This window comes from Sturnus vulgaris, chromosome 6 (assembly GCF_052056855.1).
Source record: "Sturnus vulgaris isolate bStuVul1 chromosome 6, bStuVul1.hap1, whole genome shotgun sequence".
NCBI classification, from domain to species: Eukaryota; Metazoa; Chordata; class Aves; order Passeriformes; family Sturnidae; genus Sturnus; species Sturnus vulgaris.
In genome coordinates, this window is record NC_142248.1 from 11,637,841 (window position 1) to 11,651,361 (window position 13,521).

The 13,521-nt window shown below is 39.6% G+C and overlaps 1 protein-coding gene across 1 annotated transcript in view; it reads right to left on the bottom strand.

The window, feature by feature from the left end:
• The window catches only part of SPTBN5 (spectrin beta, non-erythrocytic 5), an 87,876-nt gene extending 77,321 nt beyond the window's left edge, over positions 1 to 10,555 (bottom strand). Inside the window, exons 1-7 of the mRNA XM_014869266.2 lie at positions 10,445 to 10,555; positions 7,421 to 7,588; positions 6,802 to 6,921; positions 5,961 to 6,118; positions 4,847 to 5,075; positions 1,864 to 2,495; positions 728 to 866 (exon numbers count right to left, since the gene is read on the bottom strand). Of these exons, the coding sequence (XP_014724752.2) occupies positions 728 to 866; positions 1,864 to 2,495; positions 4,847 to 5,075; positions 5,961 to 6,118; positions 6,802 to 6,921; positions 7,421 to 7,588; positions 10,445 to 10,555 (1,557 nt within the window). The remainder of the gene's footprint in view (positions 1 to 727; positions 867 to 1,863; positions 2,496 to 4,846; positions 5,076 to 5,960; positions 6,119 to 6,801; positions 6,922 to 7,420; positions 7,589 to 10,444) is intronic.
• Between the last annotated feature and the right edge of the window lie 2,966 nt (positions 10,556 to 13,521).

Here is a 13,521-nt window from a genome sequence, read left to right on the forward strand (position 1 = left end):
CATTAGATATTCTTTGCCTACTAACACTACAACAGAAATATTTATAACTTAGAGATAGCTCTTATCTTTAATTTGGAATTCACACTTTCATATAGCATGCTGACTCTTTCAGCTTGGCTACAAAGCAACCAGTAGTAATGAGGATTTTTCTGTCTTCAAGGCAAAGGATGTATATATGCTTCCTTCCCTTGCAAAATAAACCTGGACCCAGTTATTTCTCATGCTGAAGAGAAGATTTTGTGCTCTGACACTCTGGTAACAGCTGGAAATTCTCGCTAAAAGCAATCTATTTACAGTGGAACTTTCTTGCAAGCTTATATACCTGTAAGCCTGAGCTAATTCCCATCTGTAAAATTACTGCAGATACTTTCAGAAGCTAAGTCAGCAGAATTATGTGGAATGGAAACAAGAGGTGTGTTTATTCCACTTTTGCTTTTTCACTCTTAAATTTAGAAAATATTGTTTCCCATCTTTATTTTACCATATAACTTGAACCTGCAGTACATTCCATGTAATTGGATAGCTGGCTTTCTGACTGGGGAAACCCCCTAAAGCAAAGCCTTTTTTTCCATTGTGATGATGAACTGAAATGCTTGATTAGGCATCTAGGTAAAAGCTGTGTATTTATTCTATAGCTTTTCTCCTATTGGCACCAGCCAGTTCCTGGAACATGGGGACATACAGTGGCAGCACTGCAAGTTGTGTGCTGCTGGAGAGGGCTCAGTACCTGCAGCTCTTTCAGCTCCTCTGTAATGGCATCTATGTCCCTCAGGAGGCCCAGAATTTCCTGCATGGTTCCCAGGGATTGTTCTCTTCTCCGCAGCTGATCCAGGAGATCCTGCCATTGCTTTGAAATGCTCTTTTGCCTACGAAGGAAGAGAAAGAAATTATCAGTTTGAACCAAAGGCTTTGGGCAGCGTTGGAGGATTCTCAGTGCTTGCAGCTTTAGAGGAGCTAAATGAACACATACGACTCTTGACATCAGTGCAAGAGGAGAGGTCAGGAACACAAAACAGGTCAAAACAATCTTATTACAGGAATTCTGACTAGCACTCAACTGTCATTGACTTTTTAAAATTTAGACATTGTTTTTAAGGACGTTCATAAAACATCCTTTTATTTGCTACAGTGCTTTTGCTTGATACAGTGGAAAGGCTTGGAAACAAAGTGTTCTTTAAATGGCTGAATAAAGTAAAACATTAATCTAAACCGTCTCATAAGTCACAATCTGATCTCATAGTTTGATTTACTCTTTTATAGCTGTTTTTCTGAGTTTTTACAGAGGGTCTTGATTTTGTCTGAATTTAGAAAAGCACTAAAATATGGTGAGAGAAGTTATTTGTATGGCATTCTTCAATATCCACAAACCAGGTTATATAATAACCTGAGATAAACAGATAATTTATAATTTCTCAATATTTGCCTCAAAATGGAGTACATCTTAGAATACCGTGCCTTAACCAATTCATATCTCCCCAAATTGCAAACTGAAATAGAAATGTGTTGATTTGGGAAAAAAATAGCATCTCTCTAAGCATTTTTGATGGCAGATAGAATATTTGGTAGAAATTTGTAGGTATATTTTCATATATAACAAAAATACCTTAAAAATATTTTTCACCCTAAATTGGTCTGAGGTCTGAATTGGTCTTTGATCATTCAAGGAAATAAAACAAAATTTTGAAGAAGATGAAGTCTTTGCCTTATCTGCTGAAACTGTTCACAGGTAGAAGAAATTCCTGACAGTTCAACTCATGAGGAGCAGAGACAAGATTCACAGTTATAATTAATTTCCTTCCACCACACCACAGAATTTTAACTAATATTGACCTCCACCACTACAGTTTCTCAGTCATCACTCACTTCTGCAGGATCTGATCTTTGCCATGGTAGTTCTCCTGGCTGATAACAGTGGCCATTTCGTCCAAGGCTGTGAAGCGTTCCCTCCTGGGCAGCACATCTGCCACAATGGCTTCCAGCTTCTTACTGGCAGCCTCCATCCTGTCCACGCTCTCTGGCCAGAAGTCCTGCTTCCCAATCACTTTCCTCATGTCTTCCAAGTAGGACTCACGCAGGGCTGCCTTCTTCAGGAACCTCTGGGCTAGCTGTTCCAGCCTTTCCAGCCTCAGCATCTCCTTCTGCAGTGCTTTACCTCTGCTGTGCTCTGACTTTTCCAGGTTGATCCAGTGCTTTTCCACATCCTGCAGCATCTTCCCTTCTGGGGGCAAGTATGGCCGTTGGTTGTTGGCTCTCTGCTTGGTCCTGATGTTGAAGAGATGAGCTTCAATCATGCCCTTCTCTTGGTATTTGGGGGGTTTCTCCACAGTGCGGAAGGTTTTAAAGTTGGCCATGAGCAGCCACATTTCCTGAAGAGAGTTGGGGAAATGACGGTCATCCAGTTCCACCACCTTCTGTTTAATCCATTTCAGGAGGTCAGACACCATCTGCTCATACTGAAGCTTCAAGTCATCTATCTCGTTCAGGAGGAACACAATCTGTGATGGGAATATAAAGTTACAAGCCACATGAGAAACAGAATGAATCAAGGTGAGTGAACAGAAAGCAGCGTCTTCAGCAGTCATGGTATTTTTATACTGATGTGGTGATAGTTGTCACATCTGAGGCTAGGTGAAATCCTAGAACAGCCTTCCATAAAAACCAGATAAATCAATATTATTTAATGTTTCATTTCAGTTTTTATTTAAGAAAACATTTGAGAATAAACAGCATGGTTCACATTTTTTGTTTCACAATAAAAAAAAAACATATTTTTTTTCCCAGTCTCATTCCTCCACCCCAAACAGTTCTATCCTAATATGTAATTTCACCCTCTTAGCTTCACCACTTAGGATCTTAGGAGACCATCTGACAAGATTCTGGCTCTCTCACACGCTCACAGCAGACTGTGGTAAAACAGCCCCTTCTCAATCGCTTCTGTCAGAACTGTTTCTCTTTATAAAAATGACTAGAAAATGTTTTGTGGCCAAACGGGGCTTTGGTAAGGATGCTAACTCTGATTCAATACTAACTTTTCAAGTCCAAGACATTTATTTGTTTCATTTGTGGCCTGAACTGCCTTTATTTAAAGTTCAGGTAAATACTGGAGCAAACATCTAGAATTAAATCCCTAATGAAATAAAAGGTGTTAGAATGAAATAATTCTTTCATTCCATTTTACATTTTTTTCCATCTTTGTCTTTTTACTTCATATTGGGTTTTTTTTCTGCACCCTGACTTAGTAAAGGTGCAGATCTTTACTCCTGCAAATGTTTAGTGCTGGACAATGTTGTCTGCCTCTATCATTCTGCTGAGTTTGCCTGCCCCAGCCAGGCAGATTAGTGAGGGAGATGGCACTGAGAAAAGATCCAGCCCTTCCAAGTGGTAATCTGCTTTTGCCTACCAGAAAGTGCACTTGGCTGCAGTGCTGTAAGAGGAGTAAAATAACACCAACCTTTAGTGCAGGAAAAGCAGCCCGTGACATCAGGGCTCCCTTCTGTATTTTCTGCCATCGTACCCAGTTCTTGCTGAAAGATCCTAGCAAATGCATGGTCACCTCAGACGGGAGAGGGAAAGGACATCTGCCTCCCCGAGCTGTTTCTCTGCCATCCTGGATACACACTTAGTCTGAACTCAAAGGCTTCCTCCACACATTCAGGCTTCCCTCCCAATCCTATTAGTAAACTCAGAGCTGCCTATTTGAGGGGACTAAGGGCATGAAGAGATTAACATCTGTTTCCTTGCCCTTCTGAATGTTTGTGTGTGTGAGAAATGCAGGAAGACAGGAATGCAATATGAGAGACTATGAGGCTAAAAATAGGGAAGGAGTTGAAGGGAGAAAAAGAAGCAGGTAAGTGGAGAGAGAGAAAAAAAGAATAAATATAAGTATGAAAAAATGGAAAAAGCAGTGGAGCACAGTGAGAATTGAAAAAGGACAGTTTTTATTCATAAAATACAGAAGTTATGGCCTACTTGCTCCTTATAGTTCCTCTAATACATTTGTGGGCTCAAGGACTATTTCATGTTTATCGAAAGATCAGTAATGTCTCCTGGCCAAAATCCAGTGACCCATGTATAGAGCTGTGAAGTCCTACTGCCCACTCTCCTCACTGATGCCCAAACTTAGACTGAATTCCAAGTCTTGCTCTCATCTAATGCATCTCTTTGGAGAACATGCTGTTCTAAGACATAGAGTCCGAGAGTATCTCAAGTTGGAAGGGAGCCATAAGGACCATCAATTCCAACTCTCTGCTTCTTGCAGGACTACCTAACATGAGGTCTTCTGACAAAGAGCATCCTCCAGACACTCCTTCCACACTGACAGCCTCGGTGCTGTGGGGAGCCATGTTACAGGATCATATAATCCTTGCCCACATTTTTAGCTGACTGAACCCTGCTTTGCAAAACCTTGTCACCTCCACGGAATCCTCAGTCTGGATTTTTGTGCTTCCCATTAAGCAATGCATTCCCTCTCTCAACTGCACAGGCAGATCTCTGAGTCCAGATGTTCATGTAGGACCCATCCTGGTCCTATCCCATCATCATCCCATCAATATTATTGAGATCTCTATGCCTGAAGCTGCCTTGGAACCATATCAGTTCTCATACAGAAACTGTGAGGTCAAAAAGGGATTGATTTTCAGTGAGATAATTGCAACTCTCTTGGAGATCAGAGAGTGTACAGGCTCCAGGTACAAGTCTCAAGGTACAAGGTCTTTCAGATGGCTGTGCCTTTTGATTCAGTTTAAATGATCCTGAAGTTGAGCTTGCACAAAACCCCCCACATTTCCAAATTAAATTTAGCTTTACATTTTTAACTTATAACTTCCAAAGATAGCAAAGTGCTTACTTTGTTAAGTCTCTTTTGTATTGTCTGGCCTTGCTTCAGTCTGGAGAAGTAGTGGTAGTAGAGTGACACATAAGTCATGATGGATCTCTCATCTGGATAGGGCACTGCCACATCCTCAGCATCAAGCAGTTTGCTGATTCCAAACTCTTTCTCAGCAACATCAAAGGCATTGTTCAGGTTTTTAATGGGCTGGTCCTGCCTCAGTGAGCTATAGTGGATAAGATCAGGCCTGGGCAAGGAGAAAAAGAAGCATGAGGATGAAGTGAGATTTATGTTTGTAGTGAGTTCTTTCAGACCATAAACCAGAAACTGTTTATCAGACTAAGTAAATAGTCACATAACTGTTAATGTTATGTGACATTAACGCTGAAATTACTTTGACCCTGAACTTCATTCAAGAGCAGTGCCCCTTGCCTACATAGCAGGAAGAAAATCGTCTTCTAAGAAATTGAATTACCACTCCCAGAAAATCTCTGCCCTTATTTCTCTTCTTCCTCAATGGGTGAAAACCAAAGCCCACTGGAGAGACACTTGTGAAAAGGAAGGTGACTCCCAGCTGGGGAAGTTCTACAGTTCCACTCTGGTATCCCATATAAGATATAGCAGAACTGTTGAGGACAAAGATGTGTTCAAGGTGGTTTCTCTCTCCTGATTTTGGCTCTTTTCTTCATTCTTTTTCAAAGAGACAGAGAAGGGAGAAAGAAGAAGACTGAGAAGTTGCTTACTCTATTACAACTGAACAGGAAGATATACATGCTCCAAAGTTCATACAATAAAACCACTGCCTGAAAGAAAAATTTTTGGAAAAGAGCACTGGGAACATGACTGAGGGGCTAAGACCAAATGGACAGTATTGCTCAGATATGTGATATTCCCCTGGAAATTCAATATAATACCCAACTAAAGGAGCTTCCAAGCAGGAACTTTTGGTCCTTCCTTCCAAGGAGGAGAGAGAGAAAACCCATGTAAGAAAGAAGAGTCTTCAGTGGGAAAGGCCAGAGAGAATCTGAAAATTTCTTGACAAAAAACTTGTAATTCAGACCCTGGAACAACTCGTGTCAGAGCCAGAAACAGCAATGAGCAACTCTGCCTGAACTGATCCATCAGATCTTACCTGTGAGCATGTATGAGTGCATTGAAGGCCAGCCCATCACTCCAACTTTTGGAGAAGTCTTTCACATTCACGTTGGAATAGCTGGCAGTTTTATGCTGACACCAGAGTAATAAGGCTTCATTGGCAAATAGATCATCAGCTCTGCCTCCAAATTCTTCCTGTGAAGAGACCAGGAAAAGAAAAATCAGTGTCAACAATATATGAAAGTAGTATGAGAGAGGTTACACTTATGTTCCCAAAGATCATGGTGTATTACTTTTGTTCAATTCACAGATCCCCTCAAAGTCATGACTTACAGACTGTATCTGTCATAAAGGTAGAAAAATTTAATGTGAAAATAAAAGTTTTCTATTTAAAAAAGTGAATTGAATGAATGCAGAAACTATAAGGCGAAATGCAGGTGCTGAAATTTTTTAAATGTTTCTCTTCTGTAAGGTCTGTAGGAATCAGGCAGAAAGAAAAGTTTAGTTTATTTGCTTCCTTAGCTGTGAAATAGAACTCGGACACAAAATATGATGTATTGAGGTCTACTGTTAGAAATTATTGACTTTGATTTCATAATACCTTTATAGAATCTTGTTTTTCATGTTCTTAAGAGTACACATTAAATAATTTTAAAAAGCATGTGCTTCTTCAGAGAAAGAGCAAAGCAGCATCATGGGACTCAAATCTAGAGAAAATTGTTGACAGAGAAATTCGACATAAAATCAAAGGTCTGTAAAAAATTGTAGAAGAGGGTGAAGAACACAAATATTCCTTCTATCTCCAAGTTACAGTTTTGTCTCTTTGAGAAAAAAAAAAGGATTCAGTCACATAAATAAAAAGACAAAGATGCATTTACCTTATCAAGTTTGATAGATGAAATCTGAAACCGAAGTATGATGATCCAGATAAGGCCCAGGATTAAGGTTCTGTCACCATCTACGATATTCTCAGGACCAATCACTTTTACTTGTACCTGCTAATAAATCAGTGTCTGTTCAGCATAAAAGCTCTCATGTCCAGCTCTCAGTGTAACAAACTGTTACTGGAGAGGGTGTTCAGGCCATTTTTTTAAGCAAAGAGGTTTAATGTTTACATCTGTTCATTAGTCCACAGACCTGCAAGCTCCTATATCAGCTCATGAGGAATTTCAGCAAAAGCCTGGCAAAGGGATAGTGGTCTCAAAGATTTAGAGATCCAATACATATTTTTTGAAAACTAGTGGTTAGGGAGAGGGAAGAAATGCATATTTTTTTCCTCCAAAGGAGAGGAATATTTGCTGTTTCTAAAACACATTACTCAAATAAAAAAAGAAATTAAAATTCAATAAATATTTTTTTCTTTTAATAAAATCCCTGCCCTGTCTTCAGAGGATATATTATTGTGTACTAGAGGGAGAAACTACAATAAACATGATGCTATAATTAATTAATAACATATATAAACTGTTGTGATCTCTAGTATCAGTATTAACTTACCTTGGATTTCAGAAATGTGATGGCTTTGCTGTTGTTCTCTAGAAAATGAACTCTCATCTTTCCCTGGCTTGGTTTGGGCAAAGCTTCTCCAGAGAGCAGCTCCAGTAGTTTCATGAGAGAGATACCATCCTTCAAATCTGTGTAAATATCTTCTAGCTCAATCTTTACCTGTAAAGATCAGCCAGACAATACAGACTCCAGCTTAACGTTTGGCACAGAGAACTTTCTATTACTAAAATGAAACAAACACCACCTTCTTGATGTTTCACTGAGTCTTCTCTATGACAGTGCATACATACACAGTACTGAGCCTTAATTCAGAAAAAAAAAAAGGATTTGCAGGAGGACTTACATTATTTATGAAAGTAGTCTAAAGTTAAAAAAACATAACAACAAAAAAAAATACAAATCCACAATGGAATGAAAAAAAGAAAAAAGCAGGGGATTTTGAAAAATAATTTTAAAAAAGAGCATTTTTTAAAGTAAACCTTTTGTAAATGATGACTTTTTTTTTATTCCAAGTGAAACTTTTATTTTATCAGAATAATTTTATTCTGAGCTGTGCATTTCATTTAAAAGTCCAGCTGATAATCCCATTCAATGACTCATATTTTACTCCATAGTCTCAACAAAGTTTGTCACGTCCTGCTTGGAACTGCACTACCACCCAAAGTCCCCATATTTTTATCCAGTCTCACACTAACTGAAAGGTTAGGATCATTTACAAAAATGTGTTTTATTGCTGCCAGTAATGAGGTCACCCAGTGCTTAGGTGATAGAAAATGACACAGTCTGTACTCTGACCTAACAAGAACTTGCTTTGGGTGTTTCCTTTTGGCCTTAGGCCACTTGCCTTCTAGAAGTGACATAAAAACCACACCACACACTTAGGAATAATTAACTGTGATTTTGAAATTACAGTAAAGAATCTTCCTTCTTTAAAAAAAAAAAAAAGAGGGAGGGAGGAAGAAAGGGAGGGAGGGAGGAAGGAAGGGAGGAAGGGAGGAAGGGAGGAAGGGAGGAAGGAAGGAAGGAAGGAAGGAAGGAAGGAAGGAAGGAAGGAAGGAAGGAAGGAAGGAAGGAAGGAAGGAAGGAAGGAAGGAAGGAAGGAAGGAAGGAAGGAAGGAAGGAAGGAAGGAAGGAAGGAAGGAAGGAAGGAAGGAAGGAAGGAAGGAAGGAAGGAAGGAAGGAAGGAAGGAAGGAAGGAAGGAAGGAAGGAAGGAAGGAAGGAAGGAAGGAAGGAAGGAAGGAAGGAAGGAAGGAAGGAAGGAAGGAAGGAAGGAAGGAAGGAAGGAAGGAAGGAAGGAAGGAAGGAAGGAAGGAAGGAATCTTTTTAAATTCAGGGAATATTTACATGTTAAGGGGAAAAGGACAAAAAACAGGAATACACCTTCGAATTTCTAGTTCAATTACTAATCAGTTTAAGAAGTCTTTTCTCCAGAGAAATAAAACACATGGAAAGTGTAAAAACAACTTAGAGAGTCTTTAAGTCTGTACTGTGTGTGGAACAAGAATTTACAACTTGCTCTACTGATTATCTCCATTAAAAAAAATCCTCCCTGTTTAGTTGCCAACTTTATTTCTTTTTGCATATTAAATAAAACTTAAAATTCTGCCTATGATGTACTACGATAAAAAAAATTAAAGCTGTTATATTCTGTGACACTTCTATAATTGAAGAATAGTTCATTGAATTTGTAAAAAGACAGGCTCCATATATCTGCTTGTCTCACCCAGCTGTTTTTTTAATAGTTTTGTTTCCTCATTCTTCTCATAGAGATACCGGTCACAGATAGCGTAACAAATTCAATGCAATAGCATCCTTAGTGCCAGACTTGAAGCATACAGCAGCACAACTGAGAACACTTCAGTGTCCTGTGGTATGACCCAACCAGCCCAGAGTGTGCCTTGGAAGGCTGGGACTATGCTGCCAGGAGGAGCCAGATAAGCTCTGCGCCGTCTCTGCCCTATATGGTTTGGAAAGCTCTCACAGGCTTTTATGATACAGGAACAAGTACATTGCAGGAACTTCAGACTGACATTTTAATATCTGAACTTGAAGGCGTTTTTAAAACAAGAAAGTATATGTCTGTAGCTAAACAGAACTAGTTTCCTACACCATAAAAACCTAACTTTCTGCAGGTGGCAAAACAAGCATGTGTTTTGCATTTGTTCGCTCCCGTTAAGAAAAATAAATTTGAAAGCTTGTTGTGCTGTGCAGCTACCTTTCTGTGAATCACAGAATGTTACACTGAAAAAAGACATCTGGTACTGAGACTCAGTGGTGAGCCAACAGTGGACTCAATGGCCTGGTCCTGCTTGGACCCCCACTTTCATTACTATCTACTACAGACTCTAGAAAACAGAATTGTTTGGGATGATGTCATTCCCTTCTGTGCCACAGCTACATCATTTGTGCCTGAAACTTTATCTGCAGTAAGTCTGGAGACTGGAATATGCTGGCGTTACCTTGCATATAAAAAGTGACTGCACACTAGCTCTGAAGATTTTTTGAAGTCTGAGAGCTACAGAAAACAAACTGGTCTGTACTTGCATGGCAGTAGGTCTGAAATTCCCAAAATGAAGGCTATTTTTTCAGAGCCTTTGAGCAGAAACTTGAACTGATCAGGCAAAGCACAAAGTCAGAATTTTTGGCCAGGCAATTAAGAATTGCTTGGGGAAACCCTGACATCTGCAGATCATTTACTTACAGGAAAAAGAAGCAAATAAGCATTTTCCTCTGAGAGGATCTCCAATGTACAATAGACATCACAATATAATGGGGTTAAAGAGTCTACAAAATGAACCTTGATTTCAGAGAAGATTGGTAACATGGAGAAAGGAGACAAATGTGAGGTAAAAGATAGAGGATGGAGCACTCTGGTATAGTCACATTCTTCTTTGCTTGCAGGTGACAACATTCAGAAAAAATATGTTAAAAATAACATTAAAAAGGATACAATGAGTAAAATAAAATAAGACAAAACCCAGAAAAAAAATCTTCAAATTGAAGAAGCTACATACATTATTCCTGGAGAAGACATTGTTCATCCAGTTGGTGAAGGTTTTCTTTTGCATGGACATACGCTGCTCTTGCAGCTTTTTGATATGATCCTTTTCATACTCGGTGCCCATGGTCACCTAGGAAGTCAGAAACCTCAGTAGGCTGCTGAGTGCTGAAGAGATCTGCCAGGCCACCTACAAAAAACAATCACATGCCCAGTGCACATAGGAAACCCAGCACCAACAGGTACAAGATTCAATACCACACCCAGTGTAGTATCTTCATTTCCTTTGGCTTGTACTTTGCACTTTAATTTCACCAACTTTAACTTTCTTGATCTCACTCTTTTAAAATACATCTCTAGCTTCAGGATAAAAATGTGACATGTATCTGTGCAGCTTTATTTTCTTGTTCTCAGCCTCCACCCAGTCTCCTTGACCCCGTGAGGACCAACACTACCTGAAAGCCATCAATAACTTCCTTGTTTGTGCTGAAAGCACAGAGAACTGATCTTAGACACTGCCATAAGGAGGAATCCGCAAATCACTTCCAAAAAAAAAAGGTGAGTTGTGTTTTCTGAGGACTGGTTGAGATGCTGTCCTTGGCTTTCAGACCACGGTATTTCCAACAGAAATCAAAGAGCTGCTTAGAAAGGAAATGGAATCAACCTGTTTGTTTCCTCTCATGGGTTCAGTTTTTTGCACATCTATCACAGTAAGGATGGTGATACAGGTCTATAATCACATGAACAAGGTCCTAGCCTGGGTATCAGGAAGCATTATTCCTCTTCCCTACTCTTGTCTTCCTTATCCATAACAGTGAAAAGTCAGGCTTGTAATTCCTCACAGCACCCAAGCTGAATATTCAGAATGATTAGAGGGGAGAAGTCTTCCCTTTAGTGTCTGTGACACAATAAACTGGATTTCAGCTCAACTGAATAGCTCTTTTGAAGACACTTGGCTTATTTTGTAAATTGTAACAGCAGTGACTTTGCTGTTGTGAAAGCAAGAGGATTACTTAAAAAAAGAAAAATCAGTGTGAGGCTACAGACACCTGTAGTGACCAAACATCATCTGCTTGAACTACTGCCATAATTATAAGTATTACCTGGAAATCAGCCCGGCTGGCAAACCAAGAAACCTGTTGTAGTGATGGGAGAGGAGAGAGGTGTCTGCTGCTGTCAACTCACTGCAAAGAGAGAAGAAAATGAAAAATTAAAACATCTGAGAAACTGTGAGAATGTGGAGTTGTGTGACCTACTTCCCAAAATTCCATGTTTGTTTTGCAAAGGTGGAGTTCTGAAGTTATGGGCTTTGTACTCATTTAATTAATAAAACATAAAATACTGGGAAAGAAGACTTCATCTGTCCTAGCATAAGATAGCAATAGGGAACTAACAATAGCAGCCACTTCAAATGGGAAATCCCTTGCATGATAGTTTTCCCTGCTCTGATTGGTATAAAAATAATTGCCATTTTACAATATTATAAGGTATGGAAGGTGTAGAAGCAATTTTTTTTTACTGCATTTTTTGTTATTTCTTTTTGGGGCAGATGTTTCTTAACCCTCAGTGCTTGACTTCAGAACAGGGACAGCATTGAAGCCTGATGGCTCAGCAACAACACAGGAAAGAGTCATGACTGTAGATAAAAGCCTAAAGAAAGGAAGAATTTAGCAAAATCTGAAATAGAATTTTGGGGAACATCCTCTCAATATTTTCTTATCTTGTGGGCTAGCACTGCCTACTTTTTCCATTTGAAGAGCAGATATTCAAAGAATTGCCTTTCCCTGCTGGAGAGGTGGTGTTAACTCACTCCCAGGTACTAACCCATATGGGTAACCCATATCATAATGCCATTTCTGAGTTTGCCAGATGCTGCCCAGAACATCTGCAGGCTTCTTTTACTTTTAAGGATTGCTACCCAAGCACTGCAATCACCCCAAATAATGATGGAACTGGTTTAATTTAGGTACAAAGGAAGCTTATTGGTTGAGCTAATGCCTCACACAACAGCTCACCTGATTCATCAAGTTAGAAATGCTCCCTGTATGGGTAGATGGTTACCTAAAGACAGATCCAAAACAGATTATCTGCATTTGCAGGATGCATAAACAGTGCTAGGAGCCCAAACTGGTCATAATGGTACATCACAAGAAAAGAAAAGATCAAAGGATGAGAAAAAAATGGACTTACCCAGTTTTAGAGGAAGTCCTGACATTCAGCAGCTGGTTCTTCTGAGGAATGACTTGCACTAGATCCACTCCTACATTCACCTCACTGCTTTAATGCAAAGTGACCTTTGGTTTCAGGAACAGAGACCAAGTGTTTATGATCTACCTATGAACCTTCCATCTGATCTGAAAGAAATAGAACACAGTGAGTAAAGATTGTCAAAGGCCTTGTCCAACTCTTACACTCAAAAACAATACATGAACATCACCAAAATTGCTTAAACCAGCTGAAAAGACATACGTAGCTCTGATGCTTTGGTAAAGAGCACCTTGCACAACTGAACTGGAGGTTCTGCCCTACTAAAGAAATTCTTACCTGGAATATTGAACCTGACAATGGACTCAGGAAATGAAAGCAATAGCAGAGAGTACAAAGATCAAAGATAGCCAAGTGGTTAAACTGGGACACAGCAAATGAGAAGGTGAAGCTGCAAAGTGTTAGGAATTTGCTCAGCACTGCTTTGAGGAAGCTTTTGTGCACAGACACCTGCTGCTGGCAGGGCAAACTGGAGTCAAGCTGGCAGTGCCAGCTGATTCCAAAGTTTACTATTCATGGGCTTCTCATTAATAACAAAAGGGAAAATAATTCTGGTGACTTATATAGATAGCAATGAGTCCTTTCTGGCCTTTGCCAGGTCACACATGCACAGGACATATTTACCTGGCATAATTGCCAGGAATCAGAAAGTTGCTGATGGGAATCAGTACTAGAAAATGGGCAGGCATCTGAAATCAGAGGCTGTAAGGAAAGATAGCAAGCTCAGAGATGAGATAAGGGAATAGCAGTATTTTCCCTTTTAGCAAGTGTAATTTAGCTAGCCTCCAAAAGGGACAAGAGGAAACATAAGAAGAAATTAAGAACCCG